This window comes from Podarcis gaigeae (assembly GCF_964106915.1).
Source record: "Podarcis gaigeae genome assembly, chromosome: 12".
Taxonomy (NCBI): Eukaryota; Metazoa; Chordata; class Lepidosauria; order Squamata; family Lacertidae; genus Podarcis; species Podarcis gaigeae.
In genome coordinates this window covers 3,364,696-3,386,074 of record NC_139688.1, presented here as the reverse complement: position 1 = coordinate 3,386,074, position 21,379 = coordinate 3,364,696, and the positions used below count along the sequence as shown (strand labels likewise).

Here is a 21,379-nt window from a genome sequence, read left to right as displayed (position 1 = left end):
CTCCTATGACAAGTGCCAGTTTAAGTCATCCACGAACAGCTGACTTGAACCTCTGTATTCAGAAGTGCCTGATCTTGTAATCCCTGCTCCTCTCAGCTCATAAGACACCCAGCCAAGCACACAAGGGTTAGCTCACCCCCCCTTTGATTCTGTAAACTCATCCCCAGTGCCCCCTCCCCTTCCCTGTAAAAAGCGTTTTCCAGAACATTTTGCACAACCAACCAAGGAAGATTACAACACAATGCAATTCAAAACAGTGGCAATTTTTGCACATTTATTCAAAATCCAATTATAATTACCTAGTTCAATTCATTTGACGGTACTTATAAACCTGATTCAGTGATGGTCGGATAGTCATATATACTTCCAGCACCCCCTGCCTCCCCTCTAGAGAATCCCACGGCCCCCTCTGGGAACCACTGCAAGTAATAAACAATTATGTTATACGACCTTCCGTTAGACATCTGAAGGCAGCCCAGTATCAGGAAGTTTATAATGTCTGATGTATTGTGTGTGTGTGTTTAATATTTTGTTGGAAGCCACCCAGAGTGGCTGGGGCAACCCCCCCCCCCCAAGGAAATGGGGAACACTGCCCTTGCCTGCTGTGCCCATAAATCACCCCCTAATTTAAAAGAAGGGGGTGAGGGCCCTAGGCAGAATGCCCCCGTGTGGACCTGGGCTCTCCTGGACGCTGTCTCTGATCGCGCACTAGTTGCAGCAATTTGGAATAATTAATTACAAAAGAAGCAAATGCACATATTTCAAGTGAAGAAGGGAAGTGAAGTCTGCTAATTTAAGTGACCTCTGCGAAAGAAGACAACGGGCTGGAGAAACAGGAATATTTTACGATGAAGATACACCAAAGGCGGGGTATGTTGACAACGGGGCTGAATGGGGGGGGAGGAAGAGAACCTTTTTTTACTTTACTTCTATGTGATTTACAAGAACCCCTCCTCATTAGAACCGTCGGTTGAACTGACCCAAGCAGGATGATTAAGGTCTGTGTGGAGATAAACTTTAACCAAAAGTATGCTTTATGGAGACCGAGAAGCAATAAGAGCTTTTGGGAATGGCGCAGCAATTAATTTGGAGTCGCCATCTTGCCAAAGTATTTATAGCCGGGAAGAAGAACGGATTTGTTTTCAGACTGCATTCCTAGTGAATCTCCTCAGAGGTTTTGAGAAAGGAGGCAGATTGGTGAAGATTAATGACGCCAAGACTGTTTTGATGTATGGAAGTGATGTTATATGGAAAACGTCTGGATATGGCTACTGGATAAAAAAAATAATATCCACGCAGGATTACAAACTGTTCTAACCAGCTTGCAGAGACTATCAGAGGTCACAAAGAGAAAGGAAAAATATATGAAAATAACAACAAGAGATGTGGAAAAATAATAAGAAAGGACTGGATAGTACTGTGAACATCATAAGGCTAGATTTGTGGACCGCAGTAAGAAGTAAGAAGTTGATTGGATCCCTTCGGAACTTGAAATATGGGTACCCCCAACAAAAATTTAAAATTCGCCTGCGTAATTTGGAATTTATGTAATTTGGTTTGATTTGATGTGATTGGTCGGCTAATAAAAATTATTCTTAAAAAAAACCAGAGTGGCTGGGGCAACCCTGTCAGATGGGCAGGGCACAAGTGATAAATAATCATTATTATTACTGCCTTCTTTTACCTCCATGCGGCGGATGTCTATGGACAGGACGGTGGTGAAGAAGAGCATCTGGAGGAAGAAGTCGGACACCAAGCCAACCACAGCAAAGAGGCAGAATTCCTGCAAGGCACAAGAGAGGAGGGTGTTTGTTAGCTGCTGTACTAAGCTCCCAGCAGGGAGAGTCACCCCAGAGCAGGCAGCAAATGCAGATCTTTGTGCAGCAAGAAACAGTGTGCAGCTGGGAGCTGGTTATGCCAGACAAGACTCAGCAGTTCTCACTCAACAACAGGAGCAGCAGTTCCAGGATCTTTTATTTTAAATCTAATTTTTATTCATTTTCTCATCAAACCATAATTTCACTTGACACCACCAATCCAATCTTTCCGCACTCTGCCAAGTTCAAGACTTCCTTCCTTCCCATCCCTTAACAAGCTTTCTATTACAAATCTGTATCTCGCATTTATAACTTAAACTATAAAGTCCACGTCGTAGGAATCATTTCAGTCCTGCTAGTGTCTTCAAACTTTCGCAATGATTATTAACGTAATCGATAAATTTACTCCAGTCTCTCTGGAATTTTGAGTCCTCCTGGTTCCTGATTCTGCAAGTCAGTTTTGCCAGTTCTACATTGTCCGTCATTTTCGTCTGCCACTCCGCAATCGTTGGTATTTCCTGTAATTTCCACTTTGGGGCTAATAAAGTTCTTGCCGCAACTGTGGCTTACAAAAATAGTCTTTGGTCCACTTTCGCAATTTCTTCCCCCATCAACCCCAGCAAAAATGCTTCCAGTTCTTTGGGGAAGGTATATTTAGGATCTGTTTCAGGATCCGTGCTGCCCAGTGTAGGGAGCAGGGAGGAGGTAAGGGTATGTGTGAACATGTGCATTCCCACATCTCTCGACACAACAGGTCACCTATTTGAGGGACCAATTCTACCTCAAGAGAAGTAGGCTAAACCCAGGGGGTAATGAGGTACATGTCCTTAGCCAAAAAAAGTGCAGCACGAGACCGCAAGAGAACGGGGCGAGGGTCAAAAGCACATGAAGCCTGTGGCAACTTGGCTCCCTATTGCCAGGATTCCTTGGACTCTGTAACAAGCATGCTGAGCATTATCTCTTCTGCGTCCTTCACGTTCAGGGCCACAGATAAGGGGCAGACAAGCAGACCTGTTCTAGGCACCATTATTGCAAAGATGCAGAAATCAGGGCTGGAAGGTTTGGATTTCAGCCACCAGAATCTGCCACCATTCTGCTGCTACAGCGCAGGAGGCATCAAGGTTCTGCCTATCAGCTCAAAATACGCTTTCTATCTCATCAAAAGGATCTTAACGATATTTAATCGATGAACTGTGGAGAAGGGAACAGAGGCAAGCAACACTTTCAGGCCACGGCAGGCTTCCAAGAGGAAGTCCTGCCAGGAACAGACCCAGTTCAGGCTTCAACAGGCTGCGGGGGCCTTACAATGGTAGTGACGGAAAGCATTCCCTAAGACATATGCAAGTCTCAACACACTGAGCGGCTTTCAAGGTAAAATGTGAGTTACAGTGGTGCCTCGCAAGACGAAATTAATCCGTTCTGTGAGGCTCTTCGTATAGCAGTTTTTTCGTCTTGCGAAGCAAGCCCATTGACAGCTTAGCGGATTAGCGCTATTAGCGGTTTAGCGGCTTTTAGCGGATCAGCTGATAAGCGGCTTAGGAAAAGGGGGGGAGGGGGGGAAACCGCAGGAACTCGCAAGACATTTTCGTCTTGCGAAGCAAGCCCATAGGGAAATTTGTTTTGCGAAGCGCCTCCAAAACGGAAAACCCTTTCGTCTAGCGGGTTTTCCGTCTTGCGAGGCGTTCGTCTTGCGGGGCACCACTGTACATTATGGGAGGGCTGTTTCACGCTATCCCACCCTTTGCCCTTGGAAGCCCTGCAAGAAGCTGCTGCAGGAGAGGGGACTGTGAGCAACGTCATAGGAGGGGTGTTTCTGGGACCAAGGAGAACTCCCTTGTTATGTTTTGCTATGGGGTGCTGGCTGTTGTTTATGTAATCTTGTTATATTCATAGTACTGAAACGTGGTTTTAGTTTTGGTTTGGTTTTTGCATGTTACTACATTTGCTATTGTGTCATTTTGGTCTGTTGTTATGAAATTGCTTTTGCACGGTTTGGTTTTGAAACGCTTTCCCGTTTTCTTTGTTGTAAGCTGCTTTGAGCATGATTTTTGGGGAGGGAAAGTGGCATATGAATGAATGAAATGCCGCACTCTCCCCCATCTGAACTGCATCTAGCACAGCCTTTCTCAACCTGTGGGTCCCCAGATGTTGAACTACAACTCCCATCACCCCTAGCTAGCAAGGCCAGAGCTCAGGGATGATGGGAGTTGTAGTCCCACAACAGGTTGAGAACCGCTGATCCAGAAGGTAGCAAGATGGCAACATGGATGGCTGAGGCGCCCCCAACAGCCAATCCCCATCTAGACTTGTAGCGTCAAGGCAGTCTTCAAGGGGGACCCCACTAGGGAAGTGTCTCAGGGCTACAGAAACACAACTGACTGTTGCCAAATGAAAACACGGTGACATATGATGAGCTGGTAGATTGAATTGACTGAAAATTTTGGCAACTGCAGGAATAGGGTTGGCAGATGGCACAAGATGTTGTGGACTAACATGGAATGGCAACACAGGAGGTCTGAGAAGAAGGGCAGGGTCACAAGCCCTACTATGTCCAACGATGCTCTGCAGGTGGTGGGTAATTGCCAGGCTAAACCAACCCCCACCCCAAGAAGCCAAGCAGGGCTTCTGCCACACGAGAACCCACCAAGTACCTGGATAGCTGGGACAAAGGTGAAGTAGCCAATCAGAATGATCCCCAGCTCTGTAGCCATGTTCTTCATAATTGACCAACTCTCATTGCTCAAACCTGGGGGGGAAGAAGAAGAAGAGTTTAGATTTGAGATCCCGCTTTATCACTACCCAAAGGAGTCTCAAAGCGGCTAACATCTGGAGCTGCATCTGGAGGAGCGGGTAATCAAACCCGGTTCACCAGATTACGAGTCCACCGCTCTTAACCACTACACCACACTGGCTCTCCATCTGTTCTGATTGGCAGTGGCTTGACAAGGTCTTTCCCACACCTGGCATCTGAGATCAGTGCTTGCTGATCTTCTGCATGCAAAGTAATCCCTCTATTGCTGATCTGTGACCTTTCCTCTGTGGCAATCCATGCCCCAGCAGTCATTCTGGGTCTTAGATGTGTCAAAGGCACGGGGTAGTATATTGGCGTGGGTCAGAGCAGCCTGGGGGACAGGCCCCATGACAGACTGAAGCCTGTTGCTCAGTTGACACCAGATTAAACACACCGAGATTACTGCATGACACTCATTAGGAAATACAGGAGGAACCTAGCAATCCTGTTTTGCAATCCAGTCTCAATATGCATAGCTAAGGAGCACAGAAGACCCAATTACAAGGCAAGCAGTTTGATATCTTTGTCGTGTGTGGAGGTTGATTTAAGCTTATTTTAATAACGTATGTCCTAAGAAAAGCCCGCTAGATCAGGCCAAGTTGCACAAGTGTAAATTCCCCTCCTGTAGTTTCCAACAACTGGCAGGGACACACTATCAGTGGAGGTAGAATTGCTGCTTCACTTTCAGTGAAGGTAGCAATTTGCACAAACCGAGTAAGGAAGTGCTCCTCCTCTCATTGAATTTTTAGCAGCCTTACTTGAGCCAGGAGCACCAAAATGTCTCAATAGTAGCAAAGCCAGTTGCGTTCTCCAGCCACTTCTCCAGCTTCCACTTATGTGTCAAGTATGCTGGCTGTTTCCTGACAACAGAGGCACGAAACTGAAGTGTCCCTCCAGAAGAGCACTTTGAACTTTGGGAGTTCAGCAACCCATTGATTTTTGCATGTTGTGTTTGACTTTTGTTCTGTTAATAGTTTTTGTCATTTTGAAGAAGGGGTGGGGAGCCTCTGTCCTGCGGACCAACACCAGGCCTCCCCATTTGGCTTCTGAGGCGGTTTCCTCAAACTACGTTCACCTGTCTCCATATGTGATGCCTGCTGTGGAGCACTTAAGAGACACAGCTGCCTCTCCTGCAAAAAGCAGCTGTTGCGCAGGGGGTTCAGTCCTTCTTGGTGACTGCCTCCTCCCTCCCAACCAACTTCGACAAATCAACAGGACCACCCGCCTGCCACTCACATGACATTGTTATATTAGATGATTGACAAGTGGGTGGTCCCACGCAGCTACCAAAGTTGGACCAAGTGATGGGGGGAGATAAAGACCTGGCCCCCCAGGCCAACAAGGTTCCCCTGTCGTAAATCAATGCCTCTGCCCCCTTAAAATGTTTGTGTGTTGGGCAGTCGCTGCAGGTCAAGCAGGCCCCCAGCTTCCAATCACTGGCCTTAACGTTATTTTCATGTGTCCCTTTTCCCCAGAGAGCCAGTGTGGTGTAGTGGTTAAGAGCAGTGGACTCGTAATCTGGTGAACCGGGTTCGCTTCCCCGCTCCTCCACATGCAGCTGCTGGGTGACCTTGGGCCAGTCACACTTCTCTGAAGTCTCTCAGCCCCACTCACCTCACAGAGTGTTTGTTGTGGGGGAGGAAGGGAAAGGAGATTGTTAGCCGCTTTGAGACTCCTTAGGGGAGTGAAAGGTGGGATATCAAGTCCCCCCCCCCCAAAAAAAAAACCAGACTAGAGATGAGCCAATAGTTTGGCAGAACTTTCCGTCTTCGTTCCACGTACCTTGCGCAATCCTCAACTTCACTTCCAGGTCGACGGGCGTGGAAACGACAGATTTTGTGAGGACCAGCACATTCTCTAGGCCAATAACTACCACCAGGTAAGGGAAAATCTCCCTAGAGGAAAAACGGAGGGTAAACATATAGAAAGTGGAATTGCCTGGCCTAAGTAACCAGAACAAGTCTCATTCTCAGAAGAGAATGGCTGAAGCACACAGGGTGGCCTTGGGTAGGTCACTATCTCTCAGCCTAACCAATCTCAAAGGGTTGTTGTGGGGATTAAATGATAAGTGGGGGAACCACCTGGAGCTCTGGGGCAGGGTGGGGGAGGTAGGCAGTATAGAAATGAGATCAAACAATCCTTTAAAAGATTGTTTAATAATAATAATAATAATAATAATAATAATAATAATAATAATAATACTTTATTATTTATACCCAGCCCATCTGGCTGGGTTTCCCCAGCCACTTTGGGCGGCTTCCAACAAAATATTAAAATACAGTAGTCCATCAAACATTAAAAGCTTCCCTAAAAAGGGCTGCCTTCAGATGTCTTCTAAAAGTCTGGTAGTTGTTGATTTCTTTGACATCTGATGGGAGGGCATTCCGCAGGGTAATTGCCACCACCGAGAAGGCCCTCTGCCTAGTTCCCTGTAACCTGGCTTCTTGCAGTGACAGAACCGCCAGAAGGCCCTCGGCGCTGGACCTCGGTGTCCGGGCTGAACGATGGGGGTGGAGACGCTCCTTCAGGTATACTGGACCAAGGCCGTTTAGGGCTTTAAAGGTCAGCACCAGCACTTTGAATTGTGCTTGGAAACATTCTGGAAGCCAATGTAGGTCTTTCAAGACCAGTGTTATGTGGTCCCGGTGGCCGCTCCCAGTCTCCAGCCTAGCTGCCACATTCTGGATTAGTTGTAGTTTCCGAGTCACCTTCAAAGGTAGCCCCACATAGAGCGCATTGCAGTAGTCCAAGCGAGAGATAACCAGAGCATGCACCACTCTGGCGAGACAGTACGCAGGCAGGGAGGGTCTCAGCCTGCATACCAGATGGAGCTGGTAAACAGCTGCCCTGGACACAGAATTGACCTGCACCTCCATGGACAGCTGCGAGTCCGAATTGACTCCCAGGCTGCGCACCTGGTCCTTCAGGGGCACAGTTATGGGGGTTATTGGAAAATAGGAGCTACTGGAAAATAAATATCTTTAGGAAGGCAGGCAATACTATTTACTATGAACACATCTGACAAAACATACTTCAGATGCCAGCATTTACCATTCCCCACAAGCAACGAGAAGAGCAAACAAGGCAGCTGGGCTCTCAGATCAACTTGGCATGGATCCAAAGTGACCGTCCAGTTGAGAAAAGCCTATCAGAGACAGCGGTGTTGTGGTGCTACAAGGGGAAGGTCACGGGGAGAGATGTGGTAATGCTCTTCTGTGTTTGTGTGGGAAGATGATGCAAGGCTCCGACAAAGGGCAGGCCGGGGGAACGGAAAGGCTGAGTGCATCTCAAGGCCCCCCAAGAGAGATACTGGTCCCTAATTCTTGGGCGCATGGGTGGGGGTCATCCTCTTCCCATCAACTCTTAGCTTTGGGTGATAAATAGCAAATCCATGGGGCAGAATATGTTAAACTGGATGAAATGATTTCTGCTGCTTTCCAACGCTGTGATGCATGATTAAGCTAATCACCCAAGCCACGGGAGCTAGAAAATTGCTCTACAAAAAACTGCTCCACGGGGGCTAGAAAATTTCAAATGCTAAAACATGGGAGACTGAAGAAGCTACTAAATGGGCTTCTTGGTAACAGAATCCACATTCAAGAGTTTGCAGGTTTAATTGCTGAAGGAATGTATTTGATATTAAAGTTCCGTGATCTACAAGATCGGGTTGTCCTGTGTCTGCATAAAAGCTAGCTCTGGCCTGTAGGAAAATATTTATACAGGATGCAATCTTTGTCAAGCACACAAGGTTTAAAACATCTGGATTTATACCAGAGAGCTACCTTGTTACAAGAGGTTATTCTGTGGCTTCCAAAGATTACGGTTGTTTTGGAGAGAGCTGGTGGAACCACTGGTTTCTACTGGGACATTTTCTGGCAAAACCACAGTTAGAACAGGTGCTTCTATCAAATTATGACCCGTCCCTTAATCTAAAGATAATCTGATAGGCATTGGGGTGTGTTTGTTCTAATAACGTCCCCACCTCTGAGTCGATTCACCTGCCAGAAAGACACAGGTGAAATCCCAGTTCTGATTCATGTTTGGTGTAGATGAAGATTGTGATGGGATAATGAGCTGCTTGTGCGTAAAAGCTTGATCCCTCTGGGGTTTGGCTGGTCACCCAAACCTAGGCACTAACGGAGCCCCCAAAGCATGACTCCATCAGTCGCTGGTAGAATCTGACAGTGGGCGTCTACGGAACTTACTCCAACATAAAAGCTGTTTGACGGACATGCGCCTTCGTGACTCTCTGCGTGACAGTTTCCGCGAAGGGTGGGAGTTCCTAACGGGGGTCTTGTTACCTCCTCACTGTTCTCACTAGAAGTATCCCAGAGCCTCTCCCCCCGATTCCCTTTCCGCTGGAACTCCTGCTCTCCCCCCTACTGGTTCCTTCTTCTGCTGTAGAGTCTCTCCTATTCTCCTGGAGCCTCTCCACCACCTGTCCCTCCGATGGCAGTTCCCTGACAAAGATGTTTGCAAATGAATTTGTTGTACTCATGCTGTGCTTTTTTAGGTATCCACCTAACGGAGCTCATCTCAGCAGAAGGATAATACAGTTTCCTCAGGCAGCCATGAGACATTGCTTGTAAAGGAGGTCATTAATACGGCAGCTGTAGGAAGGAACTAAAGGAGAGAGCAGCAGCTCTTTTGCAACCATATTAACCAGCTTCTGCCAGTTAGATTAATTTAGATGCTTACCCTCCATTGAGCGTAGGTGTCAGGCCAAAGAGTGTGCACAATCCAACCGACATGAGCAGAGAACTCAGGACCGTCACAACCGCAGCCAGAGCTAAGCCCCATTTTGATTTCACCATGTCAATCTTCCCTGAGGGAGAGAAAGCAAAGCCTCCAGAACCGTCGGATGAAAGTAAGACACAGCAACAAAGCCGTGGAGGCAGGACACATGCGTTCGCTAACCAGACCATGGGAAAGGCAGAAAAGGTGCCACCCACAGATTGATGTGCAAATGCGCAAGCGGGTCTGCGGGTCTCTCTCAACGCACAACACGATCCATCGCTCTAAAATGAGGTTCGCACCAGGGAGTGAAGGAACCTTGAAGGATGGGACACAACAAGAAATGTCACCTATCCCAAAACAGTGTTTCTTTTTCTTAAGGTTCCAGAAAGTGTCTCTGTCTCTCACACACAATACCAAGTACAGTGGTACCTCTGGTTACATACCTAATTTGTTCCGGAGGTCCGTTCTTAACCTGAAACTGTTCTTAACCTGAAGCACCACTTGAGCTAATGGGGCCTCCCGCTGCCGCCGGAGCCCGATTTCTGTTCTCATCCTGAAGCAAAGTTCTTAACCCGAGGTACTATTTCTGGGTTAGCGGAGTCTGTAGCCTGAAGCGTATGTAACCCGAGGTACCACTGTACTGCTCTGGCTATTAAATAAAGGGTGCTGCATTTATTACCCTTTTCCCCCAGCAAAGTCAGTCTGCTCGGAGACACAACTCTAAAGGCTCTGCGCCGCTCTATTGCTGCGTTAAAACCAGGGGTGGGGGGCAGCACACACGATCCCTTGAGCCCTCCTCCTCGCAATGCCCTAACCTGCCCTTCACACTTACGGGTAGAGAAGTAGATGTAGGCAAACAGGATGATGTAGGTGGTCACAAGGGGAATGAGTTCAGCAATGCCAATCTCTTCCTTGAAGTGGACGTGGGTGATGTGCTCTTCCTGCAGGGTGCAGTTGGGGCTGGGGTGCAGCGCCTTGAGGCGGGAGCGGAGGCTGGCAAGGAACCTGGCGTGGAAAGCACAAGGGCAACTCACAGCTCCTACAAAGCACATGCATGCAGTGCTCCTTGTCTTAAAAGAGAAAAACCAGCTTTCACATAAATTACAGGGCACACAGCAAAGCTGCCCTGTTTTTGTAACCTGTGTAGCAGCCGTAAGAGGCTCGGCGTTGCACAACCATGGCTACTACAGTGGTGCAACGCAAGACGAAGGCCTCGCAAGACGAAAAACCCGCTAGACGAAAGGGTTTTCCGTTTTTCAAGGCGCTTCGCAAAACGAATTTCCCTATGGGCTTGCTTTGCAAGACGAAAACGTCTTGCGATTTTTTTCGCTCCTCCTAATAGCCTCTTAGCCGCTAAGCCTTTAATATCCACTAAGCCGCTAATAGCGCTAAGCCGCTAATAGGGTTGCTTTGCAAGACGAAAAAACCGCTAGACGAAGAGACTCGCGGAACGGATTATTTTCGTCTTGCGAGGCACCACTGTATTCTAATCCACTGGTTCTCCATTGTTCCTCAGTATTTGCATAGGCAAAGGAAGGTTTTGCATAAAGGCTTTGCCAGTGTATCGAGCGTAAAAAGAGATGTTAACGTGACATTTCGACATGTGATCATTCAGGGGAGAAAGTGACATGGATTTAACAATCCCTGTTAGGAAAACACGCTAAAGGCAGCCTTGAGAAAACGAAATACAGTCCTGGAGTATGAACAACACATGGAATAAGGGAGAAGCATTTCCCAAAGCTGTAGGTGACTGTTTCATCATCTTCTGGATGAAATACCTGGAATCATAGCGCTGAAGACCCAGGGTAATGGTGTAGGTTACCACTCGCTTCCGGTTATATAGGTTCACCCCACTGTACTTCCCTGGAACTCCGAATAGGAGGTCTGAGGAAAGAAGAGGGACGCACGGTGAGGTTTCAAAGTCGCACAACCGGGAAGCAAATGAGGCTCCCCAAGCTTAATGAAGACTATCACACACTGCTCTGGTTGCCACATCTCCAAAAAGATATAGTACAGTGGCACCTCAGGTTAAGTTCTTAATTCGTTCCAGAGGTCTGTACTTAACCTGAAACTGTGCTTAACCTGAAGCACCACTTTAGCTAATGGGGCCTCCTGCTGCTGCCGCGCCACTGGAGCACAATTTCTGTTCTCATCCTGAAGCAAAGTTCTTAACCTGAAGCACTATTTCTGGGTTAGCGGAGTCTATAACCTGAAGCGTATGTAACCTGAAGCGTATGTAACCCGAGGTACCATACCACTGTACAACAGAGCTGGGAAAGGTACCAAAATGGGCAATTTAAACAAGCTAGGAACTGTAGCATGTTCCTTATGACAGACAAAAGATTTGTATCTTTTTAAGTCCCAAAAACAGCAATTAAAACGAGCTAGGAACTGTAGCATGTTCCTTATGGCAGACAACTTAAAAGATTTGTATCTTTTTAAGTCCCAAAAAGGGCAATTAAAATGAGCTAGGAACTGTAGCATGTTCCTTATGACAGACAACTTAAAAGATTTGTATCTTTTTAAGTCCTAAAAAGAGCAATTAAAACGAGCTAGGAACTGTAGCATGTTCCTTATGACAGACAACTTAAAAGATTTGTATCTTTTTAAGTCCCAAAAAGAGCAATTAAAACGAGCTAGGAACTGTAGCATGTTCCTTATGGCAGACAACCTAAAAGATTTGTATCTTTTTAAGTCCCAAAAAGGGCAATTAAAACGAGCTAGGAACTGTAGCATGTTCCTTATGGCAGACAACTTAAAAGATTTGTATCTTTTTAAGTCCCAAAAAGGGCAATTAAAACGAGCTAGGAACTGTAGCATGTTCCTTATAACAGACAACTTAAAAGATTTGTATCATGCTACCTCCAGGGTCAGAGGCATCATGTCTTTGAACACAGTGGTGCCCCGCAAGACAAACACCTTGGAAGACGAAAAACTCGCTACACGAAGGAGTTTTTCGTTTTCTTAGCCGCTTCGCAAGACGCATCTCCCTATGGGCTTGCTTCGCAAAACGAAGCTTGCCCCGCAAGCTCCAGGGATAGCGGGGAAGCGCAGCGCGTCTTCCCCGCTGTCCCCGGACCTCTTTTGAAGCAAGGGGCGGCGGGGAGAAGATCGCTTCTCCCCGTTGCCTGCCCCGCAATCTCCGGGGCAGAGGGGAAGGCGCGCGGCGCTTCCCCTCTGTCCCCGGACGGTCTCCATCGGAACGCATTGATTGATTTTCAATGCATTCCTATGGGAAACCGTGCTTCGCAAGACGAAAAACTCGCAAGAAGAAAAAACTTGCGGAACGAATTAATTTCGTCTTGCGAGGCACCACTGTACCAGGTGCCGGGGAATAACAGCAACAGGGAAGGGTGGCTGCCCTCAAGTCTGCTGATCAGCTTTCCATGGGCATCTGGTTGGCTACTGTGGATCAGCTTTTGGTCAGATCCAAAAATGCTCTCCTACTGAGTTGATGTCAAAACTCTCTTCCTGGCTCTGGCATGGCAGAACAGCTGTTCTCCAATATTCAGGCCAGCCTCCCAACACCTGATCAAGGACAAGCTAGATACCATTATGTAAGAAAGCTGAGGGAAAACCAATTCCATTTCACTACGGCGTTGTTGTTGTTGTCTTCCATGTAGTTTTTTTCATTAATTCTCCAAAGATATTTCAAAGCAGTTTTTTTAAAACATATTTTCTTCTTGACTTCCTACTGCATCTCTTCTGGTGGTTTTTTAAAAACTCCTTTTTATTCGTTGTCCTATACAGTAGAACCTCAATTCACCACCGCCCCTACTCGTGAACAATTCGACTTGCAACTGCGACAAACCCAGAAGTAAATACTGGGTTTGCAGCGATTCGCACATGCGCAGAAGCGGCTTCTGCCATCTGCACATGCGCAAAACGGCGCTTCTACCAGCAAACCGGATCGACTCACAAACGGACCTCCGCAATGGATTCCGTAAGTGAGTAGAGGTTCCACTGTATTATATATGTTTTTATTGCCTAAACCCCAAATCATTGGTTCTTTCAATAATCCACTGTTTATACTTCAAATCCTGCCTGCGACTTCATGTATGGGTGATAGTTTGACTTGTAACCCATCCATGATCTCCGCTCCTCCTTAAACGTTTCATCATTATGTCCTCTTAATTTAACAATTTCACCATTTCAGCATAGTCCATCAGCTTAGAAGCAGTTCCTCCTTGGTTGGTGATCCTTCATTCCCCCCCTTCTGTGCATATTAACTTCCAACTGCCTGTTGTCACATTATTCCTAGTGAAAAGGCTTTGGGCTTTTTTAGGGATTGTCAGTTTAAACATCCTTTTCAATTTATTATAGTATCTTTTCCCCAGAACCCTTCGCCTTTTCATAGGACCACCACATGTGGCGTTGCTAAGCTGGTTGTCAGGCGAGACATGAGTCGGGCCCAACGGATGTTCCTCACGTATTTCCCCTACTAATCTCTTCTCATGCAAGATCTCATACCTTTGGGGGTAGCCGATGTCTGTAATGTCTTTGGTTCATGCTGGTGGATCGTTCTGATGACATCCGGGTCAGCACTGAAGAGTTCCTGGTCATTCTGCCAGAAGTTTCCTGGGGACAGCAGCAGGCAGCCATGTTCAGGAAGCAAGCCTCGAAGCTTCTTTAAATTGGGCAGGAGATCTGTTACCTGAAGGCAGATTTCTTCCAGACTTTTGATTCTGGAGCTGAAAGGGGGGGGGGGTGAGAAAAAATTAAAAAAATATGGTCTGGGCTCTGGTGGTTTTCCTTTCAGAGATATTCCCTTTCTATGGTCATTCCAAAAACACCTTAGCCAAAGTCATTTTTCCTCTTCTCCTGCTGTTACCATGTCACCATCACTTCTGCATTACACAGTGGTACCTCGGGTTAAGTACTTAATTCATTCCGGAGGTCTGTTCTTAACCTGAAACTGTTCTTAACCTGAAGCACCACTTTAGCTAATGGGGCCTCCCGCTGCACGATTTCTGTTCTCATCCTGAAGCAAAGTTCTTAACCCGAGGTACTATTTCTGGGTTAGCGGAGTCTGTAACCTGAAGCGTATGTAACCCAAGGTACCACTGTACTATCTACATTGTCCTCAAGCTCCCAGCCCTTACATTTGAGGTACTCCACCTCTTCCATCTCTCACTGTTCCTATTCCTTGCAGCTCTGCTCTGCAGACAAGCAGAACTGCCACCAAGGGACTCATGGTCAGTTAACAGCTTCCAAAGCAGGTAGCTCTACCCAAAACAAGGAGAAGGAATCAGCAATCCAAATCCAAGTTTTGCATCCAGCACAAATACAGGATATGTGGACTGACCATACAGAGGCTGAGATACATGGTTCCAAATATCTCCATATGCCGCCGACAAAGTCAGGAACAGAAGGTGCAAACAGAATCAAGGCTCTTGGAGCTCTGAGTCAAAGAACGTTCATATTTATTGCTATTATTATTATTATTATTTCAGTGGTGCCCCGCAAGACGAATGCCTCGCAAGACGGAAAACCCACTAGACGAAAGAGTTTTCCGTTTTGGAGGTGCTTCGCAAAACGAATTTCCTATGGGCTTGCTTCGCAAGACGAAAATGTCTTGCGAGTTCCTGCGGGTTTTTTTTCCTTTCCCCCCCTTTTTCTAAGCCGCTAAGCCGCTTATCCGCTAAGCCAATAACCCGCTAAAATCTGCTAATAGCGCTAATCCGTCAATGGGCTTGCTTCGCAAGACGAAAAAACCGCTAGACGAAGAGACTCACACAACGGATTCTTTTCGTCTTGCGAGGCACCACTGTACTATTATTTATTACACTTATCTACTGCCCTTCATCTGAAGGTCTCAGCGCGGTTCCCAAAATAAAGATACTTTGTACATGGTAGGAATGCTGGCTCCCTGCACCAGCACACACCGACCAACGTGATCAAGAGCATATTAGGATAAAGCCCAACTGCTGCCCTGCAATCGTGCCAATGTGCATTCTTCCTATAGAAATACAAAGTGGCTCACACTCATTGCATCCAGCTCAGATATGAGCTAGAACCTCTGACACGAACATTTAAGGGTGCCACAGTCAACAATTTTTATCTGGCAAACAACTTGGGTTCTGTAGCAGACTGTGAAGACTAGGTTTAGTTTATATAATTCACAGTTCAAGTATTTTGAAGAGATGGGGGATCAGTTGGCATCAGATTAACAGCCTGGGAAAGGGAGCCAGGCCAAGGGAGTAAAGCGTCCCCTGAACAAGAGCAGCTCTCCACAAATACAAAGGTCAAGAGATCCCTCTGAAAAGCCAGGAAATCAGCAAGTCTCAGGCTGCCCAATTCTGGATCCGATATTCTATGTTCTACCAGCATGATGAAACTCCTCACATATTAAGCACGTACAACCTTGCCTATAGGCAGCTGGCTGTACACCACATGCTAAATGTCAAGAAATCAGAAGAGAGCAGTTAGCTAGCACATCCTCATTCCTAATGGGAATCTCTCCTTGGCTCACTTGGTGCCTTCATTACATATTTAGGCGCTAAGCAAAAACATACTTCTCCCCCGTCTTTGGCTAATTATGGCCTCTTAAATGGGGGGAGGGGAGGTATTATTTTCTTTGTTATTATTTTATATATTTTTGTGTTCTTATACTGTAAACCGATCTGTGATCCTAAGTTAAGGGTGGCATGTAAATTTAATAACTTAAAGGTCCATAAATCGCAACACCCCAGAGGTCCCAGGCTCTAAGGGAGTCGGATTGGCCTCAATCAGAGCCAGGGCCTTTTCAATACTGGCTCCGGCCTGGTGGAACGCTCTGTCTCATGAGACCAGGGCCCTGCAGGATCTGATTTCTTTCCGCAGGGCCTGTAAGACAGAGTTGTTCCACCTGGCCTTTGGCTTGGAGTCATTTTGATTCCCTCCCCCTTTCTTTTTTCCTTTCTCCTCCTGTGATGAGGCTGCATTTTAATGTTTTAATGTTGTATTTTAATCTTGTTTTTAAGTTGTATTCATTCAACTTGTTTTTACAGTGGTGCCCCGCAAGACGAATGCCTCGTAAGATGAAAAACTCGCTAGACGAAAAAGTTTTCCATTTTTTGAGTCGTTCTGCAAGACGAATTTCCCTATGGGCTTGCTTCGCAAGACGAAACGTCTTGCGAGTTCTTGCGAGTTTGTTTCCTTTTTCTTAAAGCCGCTAAGCCGTTAATAGCCGCTAAGCTGCTAAGAGCCGTGCTTCGCAAGACGGAAAAAAACGCAAGATGAAGAGACTCGCGGAACGGATTAATTTCGTCTTGCGAGGCCCCACTGTATTATTGGTTGTTAGCCACCCAGAGTCCGGCCCTGGCTGGGGAGGGCGGGGTATCAATAAATTTATTATTGTTATTGTTATTAACAAACAAACAAATAATTGAGGTCCACCTACCCATCTTGCAGGGCATGATTTCTGATTTCCTCCACTAGCTGGAAGACACGGGAGAGTGGGGACCGAAACACATCAACAGCCAGGAATGTCTTGGGCCATGGAGAGACAGTGGCTTTCACCAGGACCTGCTGAATGTAGGCTACAGGAGCACCTGTGTACTGGGAGGGAGAAAATGAGATGAGACAAAGTTATAACAGGAGACCAAAGTTGCAGCAAAGTACTCTTCAACCATATAGTAGTTTCTATGTGCCATTTGTTTAGCGAACTGTATCCAAGCCTCTTCATGCTGCACAAGGGTGGAACAGAAGCTCAGTGCAAGAACACATGCTTCAGAGCTATTCTGGGCCTTAAGAATATGAAAGTTAATGAAAGGCAATACCGATAAAAATATAAAAATGGTGGCTGTGTTTTCTCTGCCTGTGTTTTCTCTGAGCTAAGCCACCCCAAATGCTATTTGGCTCTCCATTTCATGCGTGCTCGCTTCACACACTGTGGTAGTAACAATAGTAACAGTACCCAGTCAGGCCTCTCGTTCGGCTCTCCTTGCTGGTGGGTTGGGTAGGCTGGAGGCTGTGCGTAGTCCTTCACAGGGGTGGTGTATTCAACAGGTCCAGTGCCGGGCAATGGGAGTTTCAGCAGTGGGTAGCTGCAAGGCAGAAAACAGGCAGCAAAACATTTTTAGGCAAGACCAAGCGATGAAATAAAAAAAATGGGCAAAAACTTTACGTCCTTTCTCCCACCCTGAAACTGAACATCCATGACAAATGCCAAAAGAGAAGTCATGCACAGAAAGCACAAGAAGCAGCCCTGTGGGGCTTTAAAAGACCTGCACATTTTAAAAAAGCAGCATGAGCTTTTGCAGGCAACAACATTGCTGAGGCCTCAAAGCAAACGGATTCCACTTCAAGGCAGCAACGTCCCATTGTCACACAACTCTCACAGATGCAAAATTTTCCTGTTATCTGACCTTCAGCAACTTTGGCACTTTCAACATTTCCTTCAACTGTGAACTAGCGAAAATTGCCAAGGCCTTTTCTAAACAGAACACAGTATTGCTCTGTATGATTTAAAATACAGGGAATACAGACTCTGAGAACTCTGGCAACACACTCCCCCCCACACACCCTCAAATTCCTTCCCCTCAAATAATTCCTTCAGACTGCAACAGCAGAAGTAGCTATGGCCGAAATTTTAATAGGCAAACCAGTTTGAGAAAACAGACTTTCTGTTTAAAGAAAATTAATTCTGGCTGCATCTCTTCTGTGTCTCTTCTCTTACAGCGGTTTTCCATATGAAAGAGAACATGATGTTTTCTCTTGCTGCCAAGTCCTATGGCAAGGTCACAATTCTGTTTATTAGTGACCAATACCTTCTTACACTCATGCCAAATGTTTCATAGCAGCAAGACACCGTTGCTATAACACTGCCAGCCACATGACTACCTAGTCCGGCATTGCAAAGGCACTCCAGGGCTAAAGGAGACAAAGAGAGCAGGGAAAAGTTTGGACAGAATAAAATATTTCTTCCTCTTTGAAAGTTAATGGAAACGGGAGTACGTCCCACACAGCTTCAGAGCCTTACTAAACAGCCAAGCCTACACAACGATGGAAGAATAGCCCTTTCATGTCAGACATTTTAGCCCACTACTGCAATTCGGCACCTCTCAAAAGATCTGCTAACCCAAACCACAAGTACAGAGGTACCTCGGGTTAAATACTTAATTCGTTCTGGAAGTCTGTTCTTAACCTGAAACTGTTCTTAACCTGAAGCACCACTTTAGCTAATGGGGCCTCCCACTGCCACTGCACCGCTGCTGCATGATTTCTGTTCTTATCCTGAAGCAAAGTTCTTAACCCAAGGTACAGTGGTGCCTCGCAAGATGAAAAGAATCCGTTCCGTGAGTCTCTTCGTCTAGCGGTTTTTTCGTCTTGCGAAGCAAGCCCATTGACAGCTTAGCGGATTAGCACTATTAGCGGCTTAGTGGCTTTTAGCGGCTTAGCAAAAGGGGGGGGAACCCGCAGGAACTCCCAAGGCATTTTCGTCTTGCGAAGCAAGCCCATAGGAAATTCGTTTTGCGAAGCACCTCCAAAACAGAAAACCCTTTCGTCTAGCAGGTTTTCCGTCTTGCGAGGCATTCGTCTCGCGGGGCACCACTGTAATATTTCTGGGTTAGTGGAGTCTGTAACCTGAAGCATATGTAACCTGAAGCGTATGTAACCTGAGGTACCACTGTATTGGTGCATTTAGTCAAAGGTATCTAAACTTGCCCCGCCTGGGTGTTCTTTGCAGAAATGCAAGTTTCCTCCTGGGCCCTTTGGCCTCTCCTCAATACTTTCACAGCGTTTTTGAAATGAAAATGCACAACCACGTGGTCCACTTGAAGACAAGGCACACATGTATGGATACTGCGGAAGAGAGACTTTACCAGCAGGCCAGGACACAGAGGCCGGTGAAAAGGATGATAGGGATGGGACAGGAAGCACACAGCAGCCCGTGGTTGTAGAACGCCCGTGATATCTTCTCCCGCAGTCTGTCAGTCAAGGTCATTCTCAGCTGTCCATCAGCTAACTGCCATCCCGGAATGTATTAGGGCAGTTTCATCAGAGTCCACCATGGGCGGCACTTCAGAAAAGGCACGGCATGCAAAACAGAATTCTGGAAGGGAGAGAAGAGAAGGCAGCAGCTGGTCAGTGCAATGGGCAAACCGTCACCTAAGGGTAGAGAGATTCCTTTCTACATTAACAGTGCCATCCTGTGCATGTTTACTCAGAAGGAAGGCCCGCTCTGTTCAGTGAGACACATGCGCAAAGAAATGTGCGCACAAGACTGCAGACAAAGAGCACTTCTGCAGGGAACTCTCATGCCTGACATAAAAACCATTTATGTCTTGGCAAAACCCTCTCATTCACAGAAATGGCACATGAATCAAACATCTGCGTACTACATTTTAGGTACAAGCTCCAGTGGCTTACAACGGACAGTAGTGCTCAGACACAGGACTCAAACCACACATAAGATACCTGGATTTATCAAGTTTTCTAAACTTATTCTGATATTGCAACCTTACTTTCCTTGATTTTTCTTCCAGATCTCTCTTACAGCCCTTCTCAGAATTATTTTCCATTTTTTTCCTCAGTGGCCTTCTGGATTTATGATTCACAAAATGGGAAAACACATGATTTCTGTAAGTGATCCTGGGACCTTTGGTGTGGGCGGCAGGTCTAACAGCAACAACAACTTTGGTTGGGGCTGTGTCTGCCTGTTCAATTGGGCTGCCAACAAACCCAGGAGGAGGAAAGGCATTGCCTGGGCTGGTTTAGTTGACCTGACATCAGCAAAGGCAACACGGAGCAACTAACCCTTGATTGCTAAGCAGGTCAGTTGAAACACTGAACTTTCCCATAAGCTCAAGCTAGGAAAATAGCTGTGCCATCTGACTCTTGTGATCATCATAGTCTTCAGCCTTGAATGCAGTGTATTTGCCACCAATTGTAACAGAAATGGCATTGAAATACCAACCAGAAGAAGGGATGTGAAGGAGAGTTAAGAGCCTCAGATATAAGATCTCCAGGTTGATGGACTTTTTGGAGTTGACAGAAGGGACGGCAGAGGCCGAGACCAGGGAGAGGAGACGGTGGAAGAAGATTGGGAATTTAAAGTTTATATTTGGAAATTTTGTAAAATTTAATGAGGGAGAGAAAAATCGTGGAATGAATTTTTTATGACTCTAGTGGAAATGTTTTAAGAGTTTAAGTTCAAATAGATATATTAATTTTAAGGAGAAAAAGAGGGAAAGGATTTGCTGAAATATTTAATTGAATTAGAATACAAAAAGGGGAGGTGGGAGGAGGTCAAGTAAACAAGCAAATGAAAGATATACTATGTGAAGGTTTGATGTGTTTTTTGCTTTTGTTTTTCTTTTTTCTTTAACCTTTTCCCCCTTATTTGTATGGTATTCTTTTTTTCTTTTTTTAAATGTGATACATTGTTTTGTTTTTTGTTTAATTTGGTGTTTTTCTGTTTTATTTGTAACCTTCAAAACCTTAATAAATATTATATTTTTTTATAAAAAAATGAAATACCAACCAGAAAGAGGAGGAAAAGCAAAGACAAAGCCTTGAAGAGAATGCCAAGGATTCCAGGAGGAGACCCCTTGGGTGCCAACATCTGAAGCACACTGCTCAGTGGCTCACTACCACTAATTGATTAAGATAGCAGGTAGCAAAGACCAGGAAGCAGATGGCACCATCCACATACTGATTATCTATGAAACCACTAAGGAGCCGAGCTGTATGAGAGATGACAGAGACAACAGTTTGGCAGAACAGCTATAGTTGAAATTATTTGTGCTTTGCCATGTGCACGACTGCCAAGTCAAACACAGGTGGGAGGAAAAGTATATTTCCCACTCCCTCCACTTTAAAACAAAAACAAAAAACCATAGCACACTACAGTACGTTTCCGAGCACAATTCAAAGTGTTGGTGCTGACCTTTAAAGCCCTAAACGGCCTTGGTCCTGTATACCTGAAGGAGCGTTTCCACCCCCATCATCCAGGCCGGACACTGAGGTCCAGCGCTGAGGGCCTTCTGGTGGTTCCCTTGCTGCGAGAAGTGAGGTTACAGGGAACCAGGCAGAGGGCCTTCTTGGTAGT

At 46.2% G+C, this 21,379-nt stretch overlaps 1 protein-coding gene across 3 annotated transcripts in view; it reads right to left on the bottom strand.

The window, feature by feature from the left end:
- SCAP (SREBF chaperone) overlaps positions 1–21,379 on the bottom strand; it is a 64,816-nt gene that overhangs the window by 28,840 nt on the left and 14,597 nt on the right. For 2 of the 3 annotated variants that reach the window (XM_083703944.1, XM_083703945.1), the window contains exons 2-11: positions 19,152–19,381; positions 17,243–17,372; positions 16,727–16,884; positions 13,816–14,036; positions 11,124–11,229; positions 10,178–10,350; positions 9,307–9,433; positions 6,391–6,503; positions 4,469–4,563; positions 1,685–1,783 (exon numbers count right to left, since the gene is read on the bottom strand). In XM_083703944.1, the coding sequence (XP_083560070.1) occupies positions 1,685–1,783; positions 4,469–4,563; positions 6,391–6,503; positions 9,307–9,433; positions 10,178–10,350; positions 11,124–11,229; positions 13,816–14,036; positions 16,727–16,884; positions 17,243–17,372; positions 19,152–19,273 (1,344 nt within the window). In that variant the 5' untranslated portion in view covers positions 19,274–19,381. Of the gene's footprint in view, positions 1–1,684; positions 1,784–4,468; positions 4,564–6,390; positions 6,504–9,306; positions 9,434–10,177; positions 10,530–10,822; positions 11,230–13,815; positions 14,037–16,726; positions 16,885–17,242; positions 17,373–19,151; positions 19,382–21,379 lie in introns of all 3 variants that reach the window. The other variant, XM_083703946.1, reaches the window with a different exon arrangement.